Raw genomic sequence first — 24,654 nt, 5'->3', positions numbered from 1 at the left:
CAATATGATCTGTATGGGAGAGAGAACATGTTTTGATGACTGTCTACACAGAAAAGTGCAGTATGTTCATGCAACGGATGTGAAACGGCTAGCTAGTTAGCGGTGGTGCGCGCAAAATAGCGTTTCAATCGGTGACGTCACTTGCTCTGAGACCTTGAAGTAGTGGTTCCCCTTGATCTGCTTTTGTGGAGCGATGGGTAACAATGCTTCGTGGGTGACTGTTGTTCATGTGTGCAGAGGGTCCCTGGTTTGTGCCCGGGTATGGGCGAGGGGACGGTCTAAAGTTATACTGTTACATTCAAATGTCATAATACTCTTATACCTCAATTGGTTTATTTTTATTTTACCTTCATTTTACCAGGTTTTCACAATGAGATCAAAATACCTCTCTTTCAAAAGAGACCTGGCAATGAGAAGACATGACCGCCAATGAATGTACAGTAAATATATTTGGATAGGATTGTAAAACTGAACTTGAGGCCAATTATAGGCCACCTGTATGGGAGTTCTCATAGGAACAATTCTTGAGACCAAAACAATACCCCTTAGAATGGTGTATGGATACATCAATAGCCTGTTTACAACTCTATTCATTCACCTGCTGCTGCTCCCAGGGTTACAAAGCACATAGTGTAGTCCAGGGGTTGCTAGGTAGCCGTGCACTTGAAAGTAATCAAGGGGTGGAGTTAGAGATGAGGAGAGAAGGGGGGGCATTCAATGCAAAGACAAGGTTAGGTAACAGCTTGAGTATGTTGTTTAGTACCAGTTCACTTTCAACTTTTTTGAAATTCTTAACAGTAGGTGGAAGATTTCACATGAAAATAAAAACTACAAAATCCCATAAAAATAGTTGAAGAGTGATTCCTAAATAATACATTAACTTACAGTATCTTTACTGCAAACCACGGTCATCGTGGAAACAAAACATACATGTTGTTTATTCAGATTCTCCACAGGATAGAAGGAATAAAGAACAACTCTGTGATGTCTTATGAATGTACTCAGGTCTTTTGAAATAGCTGAAAAGCAAAGTGAAAGTGACCGTAATGCCATCACATACTTCCATACTTCTGATTGTGGTGGAGCTGATGACAGTAGCAGGTGAGTACACACTGCAGTCTGCTGCCCCCCTCTGTCAAAATGACAAACTGCAGGTGGTGAGAGGTTCAGCACCATTCTTTCACCCTCCCAAAATATCCCTTAATTTTTTATTTCTACCTCTATAAATAACTCTAGGGACGCATCCTATATAATGCATGTTTGACCGGAGCCTTATGGGCTCAATAGTGAATAGGGTGCCATTTCAGACGCAACCTATGTGTTAGAATGGGCCATTAGTATAGCTTGGTAGAAGAGGATGTAGAGTTTAATCATGGGAAGATAATAACAGATGTTCTTAAGGAAATTAATGAGGCCAACAATGGAGTCAATCTGCCAAAACAAGCATGGTTAGTTTACATCCAGAATGGAGAAACTACTATAGCCTAGTCCCAGATTTGTTTGTGCTCTTGCCAACTCCCAAACATGGCAGGGCACTTCCATAAAGAGCTAGCAAGAGAGCAGGAACTGGCGCCCAAGCTAACCTCTCTAATCAAATCAAATTTTACTGGTCACATACACATATTTCGCAGATGTTATTGTGGGTGTAGTGAAATGCGTGTGTTCCTAGCTCCAACAGTACAGTACTATCTAACAGTGCAGTAGTATCTAAAAACGATTCACAACAATACACACAAATCTAAAAGTAAAATAATGGAATTAATAAAAATATAAATATTAGATTGAACAATGTCAGAGTGGCATTGACTAAAATACAGTAGAATAGAATACAGTATATACTGTACATATGAGATGAGTAAAGCAGGTTGTAAACATTTTTTACACATTATTAAAGTGACTAGTGTTCCATTATTAAAGTGGTCAGTCATTTCAAGTCTATGTATATGGGGCAGCAGCCTCTAAGGTGCAGGGTTGCGTAACCGGGTGGAAACGGGCTAGTGATGGATATTTAACAGTCAGATGGCTTTACATAGATGTTTTTCAGTTTATCGGTCCCAGCTTTGTACGCACCTGTACTGACCTCACTTTCTGGATGATAGCGGGGTGAACAGGCCATGACTCAGGTGGTTCTTGATTACCTTTATGGCCTTCCTGTGACATCGGGTGCTTTAGGTGTCCTGGAGGGCAGGTAGTTTGCCCTCGGTGATGCGTTGGGCAGACCGCACCACCCCCTGGAGAGCCCTGCGGTTGTGGGTGGTGCAGTTGCCGTACCAGGCGGTGATACAGCCCAACAGGATGCTCTCAATTGTGTATCTGTAAAAGTTTGTGAGAGTTTTAGGAGCCAAGCCAAATTTCAGTGATGTGCACACCGGGGAACTTGAAGCTTTCTACCTTCTCCACTGCGGTCCCGTCGATGTGGATAGGGGAGTGCTCACTCTGCTGTTTCCTGAAGTCCACGATCAGCTCTTTTGTTTTGTTGACATTGAGTGAGAGGTTATTTTCCTGGCACCCCTCTCCTAGGGCCCTCACCTCCTCCCTGTAGGCTGCCTCGTCATTGTTGGTAATCAGGCCTACTACTGTTGTGTTGTCTGCAAACTTGATGATTGAGTTGGAGGCGTGTTTGGCCACGCGGTCATGGGTGAACAGGGAGTATGGGAGGGGGCTGAGCACACACCCTTGTGGGGCCTTTGTGTTGAGGATCAGCGAAGTGGAGGTGTTGTTTCCTACCTTAACCACCTGGGGACGGCCCATCAGGAAGTTCAGGACCCAGTTGCACAGGTCGGGGTTCAGACCCAGGGCCCTGAGCTTAATGATGAGCTTGGAGGGTACTATGGTGTTGAATGCTGAGCTATAGTCAATGAACAGCATTCTTACATAGGTATTCCTCTTGTCCAGATGAGACAGGGCAGTGTGCAATGCGATGGTGATTGTATCGGTTGTGGAACTATTGGGGTGGTAAGCAAATTGAAGTGGGTCTAGGGAGTCAGGTAAGGTAGAGGTGATATGATCCTTATAACTAGCCTCACTTTCTTGGGTACAGGAACAATGCTGGACATCTTGAAGCAGGTATTGACAGCAGACTGGGATAGGGAGAGATTGAATATGTCCGTAAACACACCAGTCAGCTGATCAGTGCATGCTCTGAGTACGCGGCCAGGGATGACGTCTGGGCCGGCAGCCTTGCGAGGGTTAACATGCTTACATTTCTTACTCACATCGGCCACGGAGAAGGAGAGCCCACAGTCCTTGGTAGTGGGCCGCGGGTTATCCTCAAAGGAGTTGAAGAAGGTGTTTAGCTTGTCCGGAAGCAAGACGTTGGTGTCCGTGACGTGGCTGGTTTTCCCTTTGTTGTCCGTGACTGTCTATAGTTCCTGCCACATACATCTCCTGTCTGAGCCGTTGAATTGCAACTCCACTTTGTCTCTGTACTGACGTTTTGCCTGTTTGATTGCCTTATGGAGGGAATAACTACACTGTTTGTATTCGGCCATATTCCCAGTCACCTTGCCATGGGAAAATGCTTTTCACGCGAATGCTGCCATCTATCCACGATTACTGGTTTGGGTAGGTTTTAATAGTCACATTGGGTATAGTCAACAGAGAATAATCCTATGACAATCGTTGGTACATTAAATCAGTTATTTAATACTTCAAGCAGTGTATTGCCTTTCAAATTCAAACACACTGGAAGACCAGGATACATTACAATTAATAACGTGCAGTACCAGTCAAAAGTTTGGACACACCTACTCATTCAAGAGTTTTTCTTACATTTGACTATTTTCTACATTGTTTAACAAATCAAAACATATTTTATATTTTACATTCTTCAAAGTAGTAGCCACCCTTTGCCTTAATGACAGCTTTGCACACTCTTGGCATTCTCTCAACCAGCTTCATGAGCAATGGTTTTCCAACAGTCTTGAAGGAGTTCCCACATATTCTGAGCACTCCTTACCTCTCTGGTCCAACTCATACCAAACCATCTCAATTGGGTTGAGGTCGGGTGATTGTGGAGGCCAGGTAATCTGATACAGCACTCCATCACTCTCCTTCTTGGTCAAATAGCCCTTACACAGCCTGGAAGTGTGTTTTGGGTAATTGTCCTGTTGAAAAACAAATGATAGTCCCACTAAGTGCAAACCAGATGGGATGGCGTGTCGCTGCAGAATGCTGTGGTAGCCATGCTGGTTAAGTGTGCCTTGTATTCTAAATAAATCATAGACAGTGTCACCAGCGAAGCACCATCACACCCCCTCCTTCATGTGGGAACCACACGTGCAGAGATCATCCATTCGCCTTCTCTGCATCTCACAATTTCACAGCAGTTGGAACCAAAAATCTCAAATTTGGACTCATCAGCAAAAGGACAGATTTCCACCGGTCTAATGTCAATTGACCGTGTTTCTTGGCCCAAACAAGGCTCTTTTTCTTATTTTTGTGTCCTTTAGTAGTGGTTTCTTTGCAGCAATTTGACCACGTAGGCCTGATTCTCACAGTCTCCTCTGAACAGTTGATGTTGAGATGTGTCTGTTACTTGAACTATGTGAAGCATATGTTTGGGCTGCAATTTCTGAGGCTGGTAACTAATGAATTTATCCTTTGCAGCAGAGGTAACTCTGTGTCTCTTTCCTGTGGTGGTCCTCATGAGAGACAGTTTCAACATAGCACTTGATGGTTTTTGTGACTGCACTTGAAGAAACTCTCAAAGTTCTTGAAATGTTCCGCATTGACTGACCTTCATGTCTTAAAACCTGTTGAAGCCATTTGAACGATTAGACGCTCTACAGAATGAGGACATCAAGTGGAAGAGATGGAAAGTGTCCCCAGATCCATAAGTGGCTGGGAAGGGTGGGGGCGATGACGTCAAAGTTGCTCCAACTTTCATGACCACAAAACTAGTTTGGAAGAATGCATGCCCTGTGAGTTCTGCTATACTTACAGACATAATTCCAACGGTTTTAGAAGCTTTAGAGTGTTTTCTATCCAATAATAATTATTATATGCATATATTAGCAATTTTTTATATTTTTTTTTTCAGTTTTCTAGGGGTACCCAATTTCTCCAAAGGGGGCGTAAATCTGCCATGTCTTCAACAGGTTAATTAAAGTAATGATGGACTGTCATTTCTCTTTGCTTATTTGAGCTGTTCTTGCCATAATATGGGCTTGGTCTTTTACAAAATAGGGATATCTTCTGCCTACCACCCCTACCTTGTCACAACACAATTGACGCATTAAGAAGGAAAGAAATTCCACAAATTAACTGTTAACAAAGCACATCTGTTAATAGAAATGCATTCCAGGTGGCTACCTCATGAAGCTGGTTGAGAGCATGCCAAGAGGCTAAGGGTGGCTACTTTGAAAAGTATAAAATATATGTTTAACACATTTTTGGTTACTACATGATTACATGTGTGTTACTTCAACGTTTTGATGTCTTCACTATTATTCTACAATGTAGAAAATAGTAAAAATAAAGTAAGACCCTTGAATGAGTAGGTGTGTCCACACTTTTGACTGGTACTGTATATAAATAATATATTTGTCCTATTTAAATAGATGCTAATCTATAAACCGTCTATATTAGATTATATTGCTTTCATAAAGTAGTAGGATTAGAGAAGGGGACTATTCATATCAAAGTATATGGTACTGTGTCATCCCTAACAAAACATTATACATAGAACACTGAGTTTTACCTGGGGAAACCTCCCTCTGGTCCTCGTCATATCAAAGAAGTTGGTACTCAGCTATGGAATTATGGGAAGTGTAGTTCTTGTAATCCCTTGTGAGCACCAGAGTGGCTGTGCTGGGGTGTGTGAATGGACTACGGCCTCAGGGGGAAAGGCTCGTCTGGTGTGTAGTTGAGTCTGGCGTCCATGAACATGGCCAGAGTCCCCAGAGTAGTGATGATGACAAACAGCCACAGGAACAGCCTGTCCACCACGATGGCTATGTACTGCCAGTCTCCTGTCTCCTATAGGGAGGAACACACACAGGCACACACACGCACATACGGACAGAGGGATGTGTGCACACACACACATGCACGCACGCACACACATAGAGACATGAAAGCATGTAAGTCATGAAGAAGGAAGCACAGTATGTCTGCAGTGACACGTGGACATCACCAGGGCATGCTGGGAACACTGACTGTGCTCTGGTATGAGAGAATGGAGATTAATTTAATGAGCATGGGGAAGTTTGTGTCTGTGTGTGTGTGTGTGTGTGCATGCTTGCCTGTGTGTATGCGTGTCTGTGCGTGTGTGTGTAGCTCACCGAGTCGGAGCCATCCTGCTTCTTCAGCTGCTCAGCCATGTATGTGACGGCAGCGATGGCTGACTTGAGGTCCGGGGGGAGGATCAGACAGTAGTTGTCACTGTCAAAGAACCTCTGGAGCTGTACTGTACTCTCACTCCTGAGAGGGGGGGGGGGGGGGTTAGAAAGGAGGAGAGAGAGAGAGAGGGGGAGGAAGAGAGAGAGAGCACAACGGTGTATGAATTTGAGAAGAAACACGAACACACAAACAAATAAATGCTAACAACAAATGTAGTTAATCATGTCAGAAGTGCCATATTTCTGTCTGTTTTTTACCATTGAGGGTTCCAGAGGACATACCTACGTGTCAAATAAACTTCATTAGTCATGTGGCATGTGTCCCTCCAGGTCTCTGAGTGACAGTGACACTCCTGTCACAGAGGTAATGTTGGGACAACGTATTGTGGTGCTGGTATGACATTTACATTGAAGTCATTTAGCAGACGCTCTCATCCAGAGCGACTTACAGTAGTGAGTGCATACATTTTAATATGTTTTTAGTACTGGTCCTCCGTGGGAATTGAACCCACAACACTGGCATCATGCTCTACCAACTGAGCTACACGGGACTCTGACCCCTAAAGGTATTCCTGCCTCACACAGCTGTTCCATAGCAGTATTGTTGTCAGAGAATCCACCCTGAACACTACCTTACATTAGGGTATATCTTTATGTTGGGGCTCGACAGAGGCACTGACTACCACTGGCTACGACTGACTACCACTGTCTGTACCATGGGAAACTATGGTACTTCTAAGATGGCTATTATTTACTGCTATAGCATTTAAGTAATAATTATTTTACATAAACTCTACACTACATTGTCCAACCGCGCAGTGTACAAACCACATCAGAACATAAATCAATTCACATAGAGAACAGACTATGAACATAAAATTGAACATATGAAACTGTATCCCGTTGGTTGAAAAAGGATGTGAGCAATATTTTGAATGATATTGAAAGATAAAGCATCTCGGTCAAGGACGTACTGTCACGACTTCCACCGAAGTTGTTCCCTCTCCTTGTTCGTGCCGCGCTCGGCGGTCGACGTCACCGGCTTTCTAGCCGCCACCGATCCATGTTTCATTTGTCCTTTTGTTTGGTCTGTTTACACACCTGGTTCCCATCTCATAATTATGTTCCTTATTTAACCCTCTGGTTTCCCTTTCTGTTTTGTGCTTGATCATCTTTCGTGTATTCCAGTGTGTTGTATTTTGAGTCCTGTTTTGTCTTCAAGACCCAGACCAGTGATGGTCTCTGAATATGTAGGTACCACACCGTTCATGTACAGTTGGTATAAAGATCTGTATAACTTGAGGCACAAGTTCCTGGAACTTTCAATAAATTCCTTGGTTTTCCAGAAATTCTGTTTTTATTCCGGGAATCTTCCAAACGTGATTTTGGGAAAACCTGTGAATTAATTTTGCAACCTTAAGGCATATGTCATGCCAGTTGTGGCTGGTGGAACTTTGCAGGGGACGGGCTCATTCATTCTAGTCCACCAATTATTATGAGCCGTCCACTCCTCACCAGCCTCCACTGTGTCTCGTTCACATGACGTTCTTTCTTTGGGACTGTTTTATAGTCACACGGCCACCGAGAGATGTGTTTGTTCATTAGCCAGGAACAGGGCTATTCAGTATCAGTTATCACCTCTTCAGGGAGGCCAGACTGGCACCAGGACATCATAACCTTCTGGCACCACAGAGACTATGTGTCATAGTGTGCATTTGTTTGTGAGTTTGTGTGTGTGTGGGAGAGAGTGTGTGTGACACCGGCTCCATCTGTCTGTGGTAATGAATAGAAGCCCTGGAATGTTGCTGGCACGCAACAGGCAGGACGGAGCATAGCTAGACCCTGAGCTGTGAAGTCACACACACACACACACACACACACACACACACACACACACACACACACACACACACACACACACACACACACACACACACACACACACACACGTAAACTCAGTGTGAAGGGCAACACCTGGTCTCTAACTAGCTCTGTGACAGCAGAGAGAGAGCGTTGAATCACTACACACTCCGAGGGAACAGTTGAGTTGACACTGGCGCCATCGTCCCCAATCGCCTTGAAGCAGAGCCATCTTCTAGATAGAGTAACATCTCCATCCCTCCATCCCTCGCTCCACATCAAAACCCACAAAATCCTCCTCTACTTTGATCACTCAACACCTCTCCCTATACTCCACACTCATCTACCAGCCACCCTTCTCTCCCCTCCATCCAACCGACTGCCCCATCCCTCTCTTTCGGGATTACCCCTAATGCCCAAACCAAACAGAGGCTTATGCCCTGGCGACTGTGGATGGGGGTCTGAGGCTTAGCAGGCCTGAATATGATGCCTTTGGCCTGGGATGAGTAGTGTCCACCAGCCCTGGAGATCCATGGGTCTCTGGGTGTTTACGAGCCCCACTCTGGGTGGTGAGACTAGGGTGGCACTCACAGACTACTGAGGGGCCAAATGAATCTGTCAGATATTTATCATCACTGAGTGAGATGTGGACAGTATAGCGGGAAGTATAGTCGGAACTACTGCATTTAGAGGAGGCTATCTATGGAGAGCATAATAGAGCCCATGGAGAGTATAGTATAGTATAGTATAGTATAGTATAGTATAGTATAGTATAGTATAGACTATGAAGAGTATAGTATAGTAGAGGCTATGGAAGAGTAGAGTATGGTAGAGGCCATGGTGAATATAGTAGAGTATAGCATAGTAGAGGGTATGGAGACTATAGTAGAGGTCATGGAGAGTATAGTAGAGGCCATGGAGAGTAGAGTATGGTAGAGGCCATGGTGAATATAGTAGAGTATAGCATAGTAGAGGGTATGGAGACTATAGTAGAGGTCATGGAGAGTATAGTAGAGGCCATGGAGAGTAGAGTATAATATAGTAGAGTAGAGTTTAGTAGAGGCTATGAAGAGTATAGTAGAGTATAGCAGAGGCCACGGGGAGTATAGTAGAGTATAGTAGAGGGCATGGAGAGTATAGTATAGTATATGACATGAAGAGTATAGTGTAGTAGAGATCATGGATAGTATAGTAGAGGCCATGGAGATTACAGTAGAGTATAGTAGAGGGCACAGAGAGTATAGTATAGTATAGGGCATGTAGAGTATAGTATAGCAGAGTAGAGGCCATGGAGACTATAGTAGAGTATAGTAGAGGCCATGGAGGGTAAAGTATAGGGAATGGAGAGTATAGTATGGTGGAGTATAGTAGAATAGAGTATAGTATAGTAGAGGCTATGTGGAGGAAAGCAGAGCACAGTTGAGGCTTTGGAGAGTATAGTTGAGTATAGTAGAGGCTATGAGTATAGGAGGAACATTACCTACTGTTCTAGACTATTGGGATGGTGTAAAGTATAGTAGAGTATATTAGAGGGTATAGAGGTGGGAGGAATAGGAACTAGGTTCCCAGACTATAGCAGATTATGATGATATAGCACATATAGACAGACATCAATTAAGATGCCTAAAGAAGATGATACTACTGCCAAGCCTGGGCACACAATGTACCTAACTATAATATAGCTGGCACAGGAGAAAAAGGCATTTATGCTTTGCCTCAGGATAGTGCTGAAAAGAAGATTCATGCTTTGGCTAGCTTGTATTCAGTCGAATAGAAATCTCTTCACCACCAAATCTTTGTAGCCAAGACGACTGTCTCAAACCGAAAGCAATTAGCTGTGATCTACTGGTGAATCCCTGGTCTGCGTGTGTTAGTTGATACCTTACCTGCCTCTCCAGGGTAGGACCAGTTCAGGGTTGATCTTCCTGAAGAAGTACTCTCCCCCCGGCCTGCGTCCGTCGATGCTCTGGAGGGGCGTATCATCACTAGGCTCCTCCTCCAAAGGCTCCTCTGGGTGGGGCCTCTGCATGCCCAGGTACTTCGGCAGGAAGTGGATGAACACCTGGGTGAGAGGTCAAACGTCAAGGTTTTAGCAGGAAGTAGCAAATATATGGCCCCTTGGCATTGAACCAGCTCAGAAGCAGGAAATTGCATAGAGATGTATTGCAAAGATAACGAAGAAGAAGAATGCTGAGGATCCTAGAGTCTATATCTCATATAGACTTCACCATCCATAGCACCACCATGTAGGCTACAGCTCACCTTGCGCACCCAAGGGGGCATAATGTGTGTGTAGGGGGTCCGATGGTGCAAGTTGAGGACCACCACACTGAGGATGACTGAGAAGGTGACCAGGATCATGGTGAACATGACATAGTTAACAATAAGAGGGATGGCCAGGGAGGTCTCGGGGACCTTGTCAGCCAGCAGCAGCATGAACACAGTGAGAGCGATGAGGACAGAGATAGACAGGGTCATCTTTTCACCTGGGAAAGAGAGGGAAACACAGGACTAAAACACGGCGGCTCTGTATCTACTGCAGTTGTCTGGCAAGTGATAAAAACTGGGCTTAAACATTATGAACCACCTAATGACAAATATTGCTTCTTCTTTTTACAACTGCGGACCACATTAAGTTGGTTCATGGGCCACTTCTCTGGCCAGCAGGCTGCCAGTTTGAGACACCTGTTCTAAAAAATTTAAATGAACCCCCAAGAAGTATAAACAGACTACATAAACATAGTACCCAGAGCACAACATATATTATTATGGATACTTCCTTGCTGTGTAATCAACAATGGCAAGCTACCAATCTCAATTTATAATTGAGATGGAAAGAGGGCAAACATCCTATCTTTGTGCTAAGTGTGCCCTCTATCCGGTTCTACGCAAGTTACACATTCCAATGAGACATAATGTGCATGTGTGGCAGAGTGTTACATGGGACTGACATGCGCCAGGTGGTAGATAGAAGACAAAGATGGCCAGGACCATGGTGAGGATGCAGGGCACGATGATGTTAACGACGTAGAAGAGAGGCTTCCTCTCGATGATGAGATAGAAGGTGATGTCTTCATACAGGTCCTCGGGGTTCACGTTCTTTCTGCTGGGCTTATGGCAGATCGCCCACTCCCCGTTCTCTGTGGAAAGGGAAAGGGAGATGAAGGGCAGAGGGGAGATGGGGAAAGGGGGAAGGCAGTGGGAGGAGTGGAGAGGTGTATGAGGGGAGAAAAGAGAAGAGCAGAGAAGAGAAAAGAAGAGGAGGTAAGAAAAGAGAGGCCAGAAGAGAGAAGAGAAGAGAAGAGAGAGGACTCTAACCAGTGAAGGTGTTCTCATCTATGATAATCTCATGTATCTCCTCTCCTTTCTCATCCAGGGCGTACTGCAGGTCCACCTCTGATGAGTCGTAGGTGTAGGAGCGGAACACCATGGTGCAGTTCTGCCAGTCAAATGGAAAGTACGCCACCTATAGACAAAGAAGGTTATTACAGAGTGGGAGTGCTGATTTAGGGACCTGATCCTAGATCAGCAGTCCTACTTTGAGAAGCTTTATGAATACGGGCCCTGGTTCGTTACCTCTATTGGTTAATAATAATATAATCATTTATTGATAATGTACCTCGATAGGGCAGCTGCTGCGGTAGATTGCAGGAGGCAGCCAGTTGACTGTCCCATCACTGTAGACCAGCACGTTGACATACAGAGCCACGTCAAACTGACCATCATTACTGTGTGGATAAGGAGGTTCACATAAAGGACAATCAGGAGTCATGTGATGCATATTTTATTAATCTTAATTTAGAAAGGGGATTCCGATTGAGACCAAGGTCTCCTTTTCAAGGGAGCCCTGCATCGTTGCTTTGTCATTGTGGGGTGTTGTGTGTAGATTGATAAAAACATTTTATATCTATATATATATTAGAATAAGGCTGTAACGTAACAAAATGTGGAAACAGTGAAGGGGTCGGAATAGTTTCGAATGCACTGTAAATTAATAAAAAATGAAAAGCTGAAATGTCTTGAGTCAATAAGTATTCAACCCTTTTGAATGGCAAGCCTAAATGCTGTATTTTCATGAGTAAAACTTTGCCTAACAAGTCACATAATGAGTTGCATGGACTCACTCTGTGATGCAACACACACATCACTGAGTACCAATCTTTATATTTTCAAGCATGGTGGTGGCTGCAACATTTTACGAGTTTGCTTGTGAGTTTTTTTGTATAAAAATGAGCAGAATAGAGCTAAGCACAGGCAAAATCCTAGAGGGAAACCTGGTTCAGTCTGCTTTCCAACAGACACTGAAGGTTCCTGAGTTACCTATTTACAGTTTTGACTTAAATTGTCTTGAAAATGTATGGCAAGACTTGAAAATGTATGTCTAGTAATGATCAAAAACCAACTTGACAGACCTTGAAGAATTTTTTATAGAATAATGTGCAAATATTGTACAATCTAGGTGTGCAAATATCTCACATCTGTAATTGCTGCCAAAGGTGATTCTAACATGTATTGACTCAGGGGGTTGAATACTTATGCAATCAAGCAATTATTATTATTTATTTATTTTTTTACAAATGTTTGAATTTTTCTTCCACTTTGACATTACAGAGTATTTTTTGGAGATCGTTGGCAAAAAAAATGACAATTAAATCAATTTTAATCCCACTTTGTCACACAACAAAGTGTGGAAAAGTCAAGGGGTGTGAAGTGGTTCAAAACAACACAGTAGGTTACTTCAAAACAACACTGTATAACTCAAGAAGAGCTCTGGGAGGCCCCCAACCATTTTTTTCTTCATATTTAGTTAAGTGTAATTAACACACTGCTTAGCATATTGGTATGTTTTGTGCAATACACATGATTTCCAGTGTTCTACTTGCGACAATCATTTGTGTACAGAAAATGGACACTAGACTGTCCACTGATTGTTAAGGATTGTTCTCAAATCGTTTGACAGTGATTGACGTTAGAGCTACTGAAGTTTCAATGACAAACTGATTAGTATTCCATTGATGACATTATGAACACTGTGTGATTCTGTAGCAGCTGGCAAAGTCACTGTCTTTTGTTTTCACTTCATACAAGCCTCTTGGCAGATGTTTAGAGAACATTTGGTACTGTCTGATTAGAATATAAAGGGCCCGTAAGACAATTTTTTTGCTTCTGCTCTAGAGGTGTGCTCACTGAATTCTTGTATTAAATCGGATAGATTTTTGATTGATATCATCGACTGCTCTCCTTTTGGTTCACCTGAAAAATCCCTTTACACCAGCATTACCCACAACAATTGAGAGGTAGAGCCTACATGCAATGTGTTTAAATGATCACAGTGTTACGTGGATTGATCGTTTTTTTGTGTCATTGGAATTAAGTACAAGGCAACCCTGTCACTTGGTTTGCCACTGAGCTGAGAGATGGGGCTGAAGGAATTCAATCATGCTCAAAATCATAGATGGAGACATGGATGCAAGGACTGGCAGTCCACGAGATCATCATGATAGTTATAACATCATATTTTGAAGCCTTTAATAATTGAAGATTCCTGTTACTGCATGTGGAAGATATCTGGATTAGGCAATTGCATTGTTTCAAAAGAAGGCATGGATTTCCTCCTGCACTTGGACAAACTCGTATTCTATAGCTGAAAATATAGTCAATGGATTGCCATACCTGGAAATGTCAGCCTTTGACTCAACCTATCAGCATCTAAATGTATTCGTTGGGTACTGTATTTCTTAATAGTTGAGGTAGGTGGAATCCAAACAATGAGTGTTGAGGCATGCTACATCCATTACAGGGAGAGTTGAAGTTTCTTATTTTCGACTTCCCTAAAGGGTTTGTTTTTGCTGTAGACGAGTCACGAGAGACCAGGTAGCACTGATAACACTAGAAAACTGTCTCATTGCTTGGTAGAAGCTGTTTGTAGATTACTGCTAACTGTTCCACTCACTCTTCAACAGCTTTTTCTAGTGACATCGATCAGGATGTCACAGACCCAATAGATGACTTCTGGGTTTGGGCCCAGTCTCAAAGGCAAAATCTTCATAATGTCTCCCATCATTGAGTCCTGGGAAGAGAAGGGCCGCAAGGACAACACCATCCTGATTCTGTTCATCTCACTGTTAAAGGTGGGCCTGGACTGTCTGATCCTGTCCATCTGCCTGTGCCGGCTTCACACCTCCTTCATGGGCGGCTGTGGCCTCTGAGTCTTCCTGGTCGGCATGGTGTTGGCATGCGCCATGGCGGCTGTGTGGTTCCTCGGACCAGCCTGCTCCCCAGTGTCCAAGTGCTTCCTCTTGGAGCATGCCTCGGACGTGTTCAACGAGCTGCCTCTGCCCATGCTAGCCCTGGGGCTGCTGGACTATGCCTCCGAGCCACGCTACGCCGGGTGCCACACCGCCCCCTGTAGAGCCCTGTGGAACTGAGCCCTGATGCTGCTGGTGTGCTGCCCGGCGTGCGCTCCTGCTGCTCAGCTGTCAGCAATCTCATAGAAGTCGAATACAAGGGAGGGAAGAACCCTTTTGTGTGCATGGTGCAGTAGTCTGTGATAGTGGGGCATTTCTTGGTGGGGATCTGCATAGGCATCTCCTGTGTGCTGCTGCCCCACCACAAACAGCTGTCCTTATGGCTGGAGGAGGCCAACAGGCTGACAGAGCAGTGGGGCGACGTCAACCCAACACTGCAGAGCAAATTGAGCTTCAGGTATGCCCAAGTTAGGGCAGCTAGGGGCCAATGAGGACGATGCATCCTTTACGTCAGTCTGACTTGGCTTCAGAAAACGTGGGCATCTTACCTGGTCATGTGCATCATCTGTGAGGTCTTGAGCCTAGTGGTCCCAGCATACATCGGCATTAACCTCCTGCGGTTTGAGTGCGCCAACAGCTTATTGGTGGGGCTGGCTCAAGAGCAACTGGCTGGGGCCGTACAGCTATCTCCCTGATGACATCTGCCAGTTGCAGGTTTTATTGGCACTTAAGTAGATGAGCCGTTACAGACTATGAGAAGCATGGACAGAAACCCATTCCTGCATTTACAGTTGAAGTTGGAAGCTCACATACACTTAGGTTGGAGTCATTAAACTTGTTTTTCAACCACTCCATAAATGTCTTGTTATCAAACTATAGTTTTGGCAAGTTGGTTAAGACATCTACTTTTCCATCAATTTTTTAAAGAGAGATTATTTCACTTATAATTCACTGTATCACAATTCCAGTGGGTCAGAAGTTTACATACACTAAGTTGACTGTCTCTTTAAACAGCTTGGAAAATTCCAGAAAATTATGTCATGAGGCTGCTTTGCTGCAGGAGGGGATGGTGTACTTCACAAAATAGATGGCATCATGAGGCAGGAAAATGATTTGGATATATTGAAGCAACATCTCAAGACATCAGTGAAGAAGTTAAAGCTTGGTCGCAAATGGGTCTTCCAAATGGACAATGACCCCAAGCATGCTTCCAAAGTTGTGGCAAAATGGCTTAAGGACAACAAAGTCAAGGTATTGGAGTGGCCATCACAAAGCCCTAACCTCAATTCTTTCGAACATTTGTGGGCAGAACTGACTCAGTTACACCAGCTCTGTCAGGAGGAATGGGCCACAATTCACCCAACTTATTGGCGGAATCTTGTGGGAGGCTACCCGAAACGTTTGAATCAAGTTAAACAATTTAAAGACAATGCTACCAAATACTAATTGAGTATATGTAAACTTCTGACTCACTGGGAATGTGATGAAAGAAATAAAATATTAAATAATCATTCTTTCTACTATTATTCTGACATTTCACATTCTTAAAATAAAGTGGTGATCCTAATTGACCTAAGACAGGGAAATTTTACTAGGATTAAATGTCAGGAATTGTGAAAAAACGGAGTTTAAATGTATTTGGCTAAGGTGTGTAAATATCCGACTTCAACTGTAGCTAATTCAAAACACTGTAGGCTTCTCTTAACAACACTGTAGCGTACATAACTCAAGAAGAGATAAATGCATATCCCATGAAACTGATTTAGATCAAATGGTTGATGTAACAAATTATCATTCACGATTGACAGTAAGAAATGTGAAGGGAGGGTGACCACAAACAATTGTGCGTAAAGTATAGGTAAAGAAAAACATTTGCATGATGTTTTTCAGCTCTGGGGAAAAGCAATGTGGACAGGGACAGGGCCAAAATAAAAAGTCCCCAGTTTTAGGCACATCTAAGGAGTGCAGAGTTTTTCCTGTTCAGTGTCACATGGTCAGGAAAAACTCTTGGTTATGGAACATGGATGGCTGTTCTCTGCTATTCCAACCTCTTGGTGATGGAACCTGGATGGTGTTCTCTGCAATTCTAAACTATTGGTGATGGAACATGGATGATGTTCTCTGCAATTCTACACTATTGGTGATGGAACATGGATGATGTTCTCTGCTCTTCCAACCTCTTGGTGATGGAACCTGGATGGTGTTCTCTGCAATTCTAAACTATTGGTGATGGAACATGGATAATGTTCTCTGCTCTTCCAACCTCTTGGTGATGGAACCTGGATGGTGTTCTCTGCAATTCTAAACTATTGGTGATGGAACATGGATGATGTTCTCTGCTCTTCCAACCTCTTGGTGATGGAACCTGGATGGTGTTCTCTGCAATTCTAAACTATTGGTGATGGAACATGGATGATGTTCTCTGCTATTCCAACCTCTTGGGGATGGAACCTGGATGGTGTTCTCTGCAATTCTAAACTATTGGTGATGGAACATGGATGATGTTCTCTGCTATTCCAACCTCTTGGGGATGGAACCTGGATGGTGTTCTCTGCAATTCTACACTATTGGTGATGGAACATGGATGATGTTCTCTGCTCTTCCAACCTCTTGGTGATGGAACCTGGATGGTGTTCTCTGCAATTCTAAACTATTGGTGATGGAACATGGATAATGTTCTCTGCTCTTCCAACCTCTTGGTGATGGAACCTGGATGGTGTTCTCTGCAATTCTAAACTATTGGTGATGGAACATGGATGATGTTCTCTGCTCTTCCAACCTCTTGGTGATGGAACCTGGATGGTGTTCTCTGCAATTCTAAACTATTGGTGATGGAACATGGATGATGTTCTCTGCTCTTCCAACCTCTTGGTGATGGAACCTGGATGGTGTTCTCTGCAATTCTAAACTATTGGTGATGGAACATGGATGATGTTCTTTGCTCTTCCAACCTCTTGGTGATGGAACCTGGATGGTGTTCTCTGCAATTCTAAACTATTGGTGATGGAACATGGATGATGTTCTCTGCTCTTCCAACCTCTTAGGGATGGAACCTGGATGGTGTTCTCTGCAATTCTAAACTATTGGTGATGGAACATGGATAATGTTTTCTGCTATTCCAACCTCTTGGTGATGGAACATGGATGATGTTTTCTGCTATTCTTGTATCACCCGTGATACAAGTCAGTATTCAACGTCCGTCCATGTCTGAGGATGTTGGGAGATGACATGGAAACAGGCCAATAGGGGCAACAGTGAGCTCTGTTACCTTCAAGTAGGTTTTGGTTTTGTTACGGCATTGTGGACAGGGATGGCAGAGGGTTGTGAACCTCTGCCTCTGAGTCCAAATGTTGCAAGTTCAAATCCAGTGATAAAACATTTTTTAATTTTTTATATTAAGCACATCCCAAACCTTAACCCTTACCTTAACGATTCGGAGTTAATGCCTAACCTTAAGGTTTTGGAATTAATGCCTACATTTAACCATAACCTTAAACATGTTGAGTTAATTCGTAAACTTAATTTTAAACACTCAACTTTGAAATTTGACATTCTGAAGTGAGACTGTGAGAGCTGGTTGGATGGAACATGGATGGTGTTCTCTGCTATTCCAAACTCTTGGTGATGGAACGTGGATGGTGTTCTCTGCTATTCCAAACTCTTGGTGATGGAACCTGGATGGTGTTTCTGCTATTCTAAACTCTTGGTCATGGAACATGAATGGTGTTCTATGCTATTCTATTTTGGAGTAGGACAGGAGTCTCACTTGTTGATGAGGTATATGTCTGGCCGCCACACCTTGTTGGGAGGAATCCTGAGGACATCTATATTATCGTAATCCTCTGGATTCCATGATAATCTGTAGTCAGTCCACGCCTAGAGAGAGAGGGAGGGAGAGAGGGTGCGTTAAAGAGAGAGAGAGAGAGAGAGAGAGAGAGAGAGAGAGAGAGAGAGAGAAAAAAGCAGCAAAAGAGATACAGTCACAATGTGAGGAGGAGATAAAACGAAAGGACAGAATGGGAACAGAGAATCATTACTGCTTTTGTCTGGTGTTGCTGTCATTTATAACGTGGCTGAGGGAGTCTCATTGACATACAAACACACTGCACTGTCACACACACTCAGGCCCGCTCCAATAACAATTAGCACCGCAGACCGAGGGAGCGAGAGAAGAAGAGACGGGCGAAAAATGAAAAGAAAGAAAGAGAGAGATGGAGTGAGAGAGCGAAAGAGCAAGGCTGCATGCGTGAGGGATAAAGAAATAAATACTTTTCCATTATAAAAAGTGACAAGTCCCATTTTTGAAAGAGAGGGGTAACGTGGAGATGAGAAGAGAGGGAGGATTAGCGGAGAGATGATGAAGATAAATGCTTGACGCTCACCATATTCATGAACACATTGGTTGTCATCTCCTCGTTCTTCTCATTCTGCCCAGAGAGATCGAGACATTAAGCTGGGGGCGAGTCTCATTCTGCCCAGAGACAGAGACATTAAGCTGGGGGTGAGTCTCATTCTGCCCAGAGAGTTAGAGACATTAAGCTGGGGGCGAGTCTCATTCTGCCCAGAGAGTTAGAGACATTACGCTGGGGGTGAGTCTCATTCTGCCCAGAGAGTTAGAGACATTAAGCTGGGGGTGAGTCTCATTCTGCCCAGAGAGTTAGAGACATTAAGCTGGGGGTGAGTCTCATTCTGCCCAGAGAGTTAGAGACATTAAGCTGGGGGTGAGTCTCATTCTGCCCAGAGAGATAGAGACATTAAGCTGGGGGTGAGTCTCATTCTGCCCAGAGAGTTAGAGACATTATGCTGGGGGTGAGTCTCATTCTGCCCAGAGAGATAGAGACATTAAGCTGGGGGTGAGTCTTGTCGTGCATGGCAGCCCGCTATACTCAATCCTGTCCTAGGAAAGCATAATTGGCTATGCATGATTGGAGGCTCTATGTCGCTGAGAGAGGGCTGGCTGGCAGGACAGTTGGCAGTGCCAAGTGTGTCTGTGTGTGTGTGTCCTCAAGAGCAAGTTTGTATTTGTTTCTTTGTGTCTATGTATGAATTGTTTGAGTGGTTATGTGTGTGTGTCTGTGTGTGTTTATTTGTGTTATCGTGTGTGTGTGTGCGTGTTTATATGTGTGTTCCGTGTGCGTGTCTGTGTCGTACCAGGCTGACGAGCTGGGAGAGGGTCATCCCCACTCGGACCTGGACTTTCTCCTCCCATTGTTTAGCTGGCCGGACCTTCAGGTTGTAGTTCTGGAAGATCTTCTGGTGAAGCAGCCTCTCTGACTCTGACGCACCTGGAGAGAGATAGAGAAAGAGGGAAAGATGGAGAGAGAGATTGAGGGAGGAGGGCGAGGGAGAGAGGTGGAGAGAGAGGGAGAGAAAAATAGAGAGAGAGAGAGAGAGAGGGAGGCAGAGAGAGCAAGAGATGAGAGATACCGAGAGCGAGAGAGCAAGAGAGAGATGGAAATAGAGAGAGGGAAAGAGCGAAAGATATGGAATGAGAAGGGAACAAGAGGGAACAAGAGGAGAGAGAGAGGCTGAGGGTCAGGAAGTAAGGAGCAGGTGGATGTAAAATGGGCAGCAAAGGGGATCTGTACTGCAATCAATATCCACTCTTGCACCACAAGTTCAAAGAAATATCTGGAACAGTGGCAAAATATGAGATCAAAATAGATTCTAAACAGAATGATCACACAATGGAGTGTTAATGAGCTTTGTTAAATGTTCCATTTGATCCCTGATGAAGGAACACTTTACTTTGATCTTTCATTCTTTCAATGTGGACTTCTGGGGCTGTAATTGTCAAGCTTCTTAGAAAACATCTAGGATCGGCTCCCTCCTGTCCATGTAATCTTATTCATCAGAGCTCGTACTCTAAGACGCTCAGTAAATATGAGCACTGATTTATATTTTTGCTTCCATCAAACAGTAATATTCTACTAATCTACCAAACTATGTACTTCTCTCTTTAACTCTCTTTCCATATGTCTATCTCTCTATTTCTATTGCCCCTCTGTCTCTTTATTTCTCTCTACCCTTCTCTCTCTTTTCGACAGGTCATTAACTGCCTCATTCCTTGTCCTCTATCACACTCTATCACAGTCTGGATGCCTCTCTCTCTCTCTCTCTCTCTCTCTCTCTCCATGTCTCACTCTCCCTCTTTGCCTTTCCATCACTCCATTTCCTTCTCTTTCTAGCTCCCTTTCCCTTCCTCCCTCTCTCTCTTCCCCCCTTCTCTCCTCCCCCTTCTCCCTCTCTCTCTTTGGAGGAAATCATGAAATCCCTGATCCCTTCATACCTCTCCTGCCTGGTTTCCTTCCCCAGAGAGAGAGAGGAGGGACACATAAAATGACACTACACCACCACAGTAGGCACCCAGGGGAGACAATGGCCTAGAGGTCACCAGCTAGCATGGGGGGGATGTTTGAGAGGTGAGGCATTGGCCTAGAGGTCACCAGCTAGCATGGGGGGATGTTTGAGAGGTGAGGCATTGGCCTAGAGGTCACCAGCTAGCATGGGGGGACGTTTGAGAGGGGAGACAATGGCCTAGAGGTCACCAGCTAGCATGGGGGGACATTTGAGAGGGGAGACAATGGCCTAGAGATCACCAGCTAGGATGGGGGGATGTTTGAGAGGTGAGACAATGGCCTAGAGGTCACCAGCTAGCATGGGGGATGTTTGAGAGGGGAGACAATGGCCTAGAGGTCACCAGCTAGCATGGGGGGATGTTTGAGAGGGGAGACAATGGCCTAGAGGTCACCAGCTAGCATGGGGGATGTTTGAGAGGGGAGACAATGGCCTAGAGGTCACCAGCTAGCATGGGGGGATGTTTGAGAGGGGAGACAATGGCCTAGAGGTCACCAGCTAGCATGGGGGATGTTTGAGAGGGGAGACAATGGCCTAGAGGTCATCAGCTAGCATGGGGGGATGTTTGAGAGGGGAGACAATGGCCTAGAGGTCATCAGCTAGCATGGGGGGATGTTTGAGAGGTGAGGCATTGGCCTAGAGGTCACCAGCTAGCATGGGGGGATGTTTGAGAGGTGAGGCATTGGCCTAGAGGTCACCAGCTAGCATGGGGGGACGTTTGAGAGGGGAGACAATGGCCTAGAGGTCACCAGCTAGCATGGGGGGACATTTGAGAGGGGAGACAATGGCCTAGAGATCACCAGCTAGGATGGGGGGATGTTTGAGAGGTGAGACAATGGCCTAGAGGTCACCAGCTAGCATGGGGGATGTTTGAGAGGGGAGACAATGGCCTAGAGGTCACCAGCTAGCATGGGGGGATGTTTGAGAGGGGAGACAATGGCCTAGAGGTCACCAGCTAGTATGGGGGATGTTTGAGAGGGGAGACAATGGCCTAGAGGTCACCAGCTAGCATGGGGGGATGTTTGAGAGGGGAGACAATGGCCTAGAGGTCACCAGCTAGCATGGGGGGATGTTTGAGAGGGGAGACAATGGCCTAGAGGTCACCAGCTAGCATGAGGGGACGTTTGAGAGGGGAGACAATAGCCTAGAGGTCACCAGCTAGCATGGGGGGATGTTTGAGAGGGAAGACAATGGCCTAGAGGTCACCAGCTAGCATGGGGGGATGTTTGAGAGGGGAGACAATGGCCTAGAGGTCACCAGCTAGCATGGGGGGACGTTTGAGAGGGGAGACAATGGCCTAGAGGTCACCAGCTAGCATGGGGGGATGTTTGCTTGCAACACCCCCACTGGGTGGCGTGGTCAAAGTCAAAGGCACGGATCTTGGTCGGGTGTTTTCTTCTGTCTGTCACTCAAAACCAAAGTGCACAGAGGCTAGAGTGGTACTGTTATTAGGTTGCTAATAAAGTAATGACAATGACATACTGTAATGACATTTCTACCCGTCTTTTTAAAGAGATGTCATTTATGACTTACACATACCATGGGTTTCTTCAGTCGCTTAACACACAACCTCAACCTCAATGAGGACAACCTCAACCTCAGATGCAAACAAATATATGCCCATGCCATGCCATGCATTACACACACACACACACACACACACACACACACACACACACACACACACACACACACACACACACACACACACACACACACACACACACACACACACACACATTATTATGGGCCGTCCTCCCCTCAGCAGCCTCCACTGACACGCACACAAACTTTCCTTACCAGTGAGAGTGAGGCAGAGGCAAGCAGACACCACCCACAGGAAAAGGTTCATCCTCTCTCCCATCTTCATCCACATAGTCATCCTCAAAACACCTCAGACCACAAGGACCCACACCGTCTTGCCCCTTCACCTGGCAACCAACAAACCAACCAAACTGTATCGTAGGGGCGTACCGACCTTACCCACCAACTGTACCCACTCTTCCAATCGGTGGGCACTCTAACCACCTTTAGCAGGAATCTGGATAGTCCAACGAAGTCGCTAATCGTTAACACACGCCCCCACACACGCATCCAGGTCCAGAGTATTAAACAGGCCAAAACAGCCACTACACCACCATTTAGTTATGCCAACCTTACAGGCAGAGTCCTGCTTGTGCGAGTGAACAGTTTATCTCTCTCTCTCTCTCTCTCTCTATCTTCTCTTTTCTTTTTGGGTGGGAGTCGTCTGCCTGGGGACGCTCTCACCTGATTGGCCGGTGGTGCTGGGAGTGACAGGAGGGAGGAGTTTGTTATGGACTATAAAAGCCTCCGTAGTCAGACACCTGTTGGTGAGGTTTTGGCCGGGGGGGTTGGGTCATGACAATAGGTATATTTTTGGGGAGAACAACAGGGTGACGTTCAGATGATCCCCCCCCCCTTTGTTCTTCCCAAAAATATACCTATTGTCATGACCCCCACATCAGGTCACACTGTGCTTTTGGTGGAAACCTCATTGTACATGCTGCTATTTCCCTGTTTTGACTTCCTGACAGGTCGCCAAATTGCGTGCTACCCTCTAATGTATCTCTCTCTTTCACTTCATCAATGTATCGCTGTCTAGCCATCTGTGTCTTTTTAGTTAGACTGTATGTTGCCCTCTCTCACTCTCTCTCTCTCTCTCTGCGTCTCTGTCCTTTGGTGGAATGGCATTCCAAGCTCTGCCCAGTGTATGATATGCGGAGCATTGGAAAGCTGGGGGGGGGGGACTCCAGCTCAGACAACCAACCATAAAACACCACAGCCAGTCCTGTCCAGAGTCCAACACCTGGTCAACACACTCAAACATCACACCACTATCAACACAGGTAATCAGGCTAGAAGGCCGTCTCAAGGGCTAGACATGTCATAAATAGATAGGGACTGGATGACATTACCTGACTAGGAGAATCTATGGGCCTTGGTCTATAACTAGTAGAGGCCTGAGTTTCTCCTGGTCAGGTCTAAAAGTCAGGGAAAAAACCTGGTCCAACATTTTTTATGATGGCTTCCTCCCTTTTTCTTTATTCTCGCTTTCACCCCTACTCTCTTTCTGCCACCCCCCTCTCATTCTCTCTCTTCCTCCATCCCTGTCCTGCTCAATTCAATTTCAATTTAAGGGGTATTATTGGCTTGGGAAACATATGTTTACATTGCCAAAGCAAGTGAAATAGCTAATAAAAAATTTACAGTAAACATTACAATCACAAAATTACCCAACAATTAAGACATTTCAAATGTCATATTATGTCTATATACAGTGGTGTAATGATGTGCAAAAGGGAAAATAAATAAACACAAATATAGGTTGTATTTACAATGGTGTTTGTTCTTCACTGGTTGCCCTCTTCTTGTGGCAACAGGTCACAAATCTTGCTGCTGTGATTGCACACTGTGGTATTTCACCCAATAGATATGGGAGTTTATAAAAACTGGATTTGGTTATACATTTGGCAGGAGGTTCAGTTTCCACCTAATTTATTGGGAAGTGTGCACAAAGCCTGTCTTTGGGTCAGTCATAGTGGTCAGGTATTCTACCACTGTGTGCTGTCTGTTAAGGGCCAAATAGCATTCTAGTTTTCAATTTTTTTGTAAATTCTTTCCAATGTGTCAAGTAATTATCTTTTTGTTTTCTCATGATTTGGTTGCGTCTAATTGTGTTGCTGTCCTGGTGATCTGTGCTGTCTGTTTGTGTTTGTGAACAGAGCCCCAGGACCAGCATGTGTGGGGGATTCTTCTCCAGGTGCATTTCTTTGTAGGTGATGGCTTTGTTATGAAAGGTTTGGGAATCGCTTCCTTTTAGGTGGTTG

General features: G+C 44.7%; 1 protein-coding gene and 1 pseudogene across 1 annotated transcript; one reads left to right on the top strand and one right to left on the bottom strand.

The window, feature by feature from the left end:
* Window positions 1–5,829: 5,829 nt before the first annotated feature.
* Window positions 5,830–22,899, bottom strand: LOC139417141 (acetylcholine receptor subunit beta-like). The gene is made up of 11 exons (XM_071166387.1): window positions 22,607–22,899; window positions 19,601–19,734; window positions 18,832–18,876; window positions 18,216–18,325; window positions 11,821–11,929; window positions 11,520–11,667; window positions 11,153–11,341; window positions 10,464–10,687; window positions 10,088–10,263; window positions 6,285–6,423; window positions 5,830–5,979 (listed from the first exon to the last, which is right to left on the bottom strand). The coding sequence occupies exons 1-11, from the start codon at window positions 22,686–22,688 to the stop codon at window positions 5,830–5,832; spliced, it is 1,506 nt and encodes a 501-aa protein (XP_071022488.1). The 5' UTR covers window positions 22,689–22,899.
* Window positions 14,252–15,188, top strand: LOC139417142 (uncharacterized; annotated as a pseudogene).
* Window positions 22,900–24,654: the final 1,755 nt, after the last annotated feature.

Source organism: Oncorhynchus clarkii, chromosome 9 (genome assembly GCF_045791955.1).
Source record: "Oncorhynchus clarkii lewisi isolate Uvic-CL-2024 chromosome 9, UVic_Ocla_1.0, whole genome shotgun sequence".
Lineage (NCBI taxonomy): Eukaryota > Metazoa > Chordata > Actinopteri > Salmoniformes > Salmonidae > Oncorhynchus > Oncorhynchus clarkii.
The sequence above is the reverse complement of the archived record's forward strand: the minus strand, read 5'-3'. Positions and strand labels throughout refer to the sequence as shown.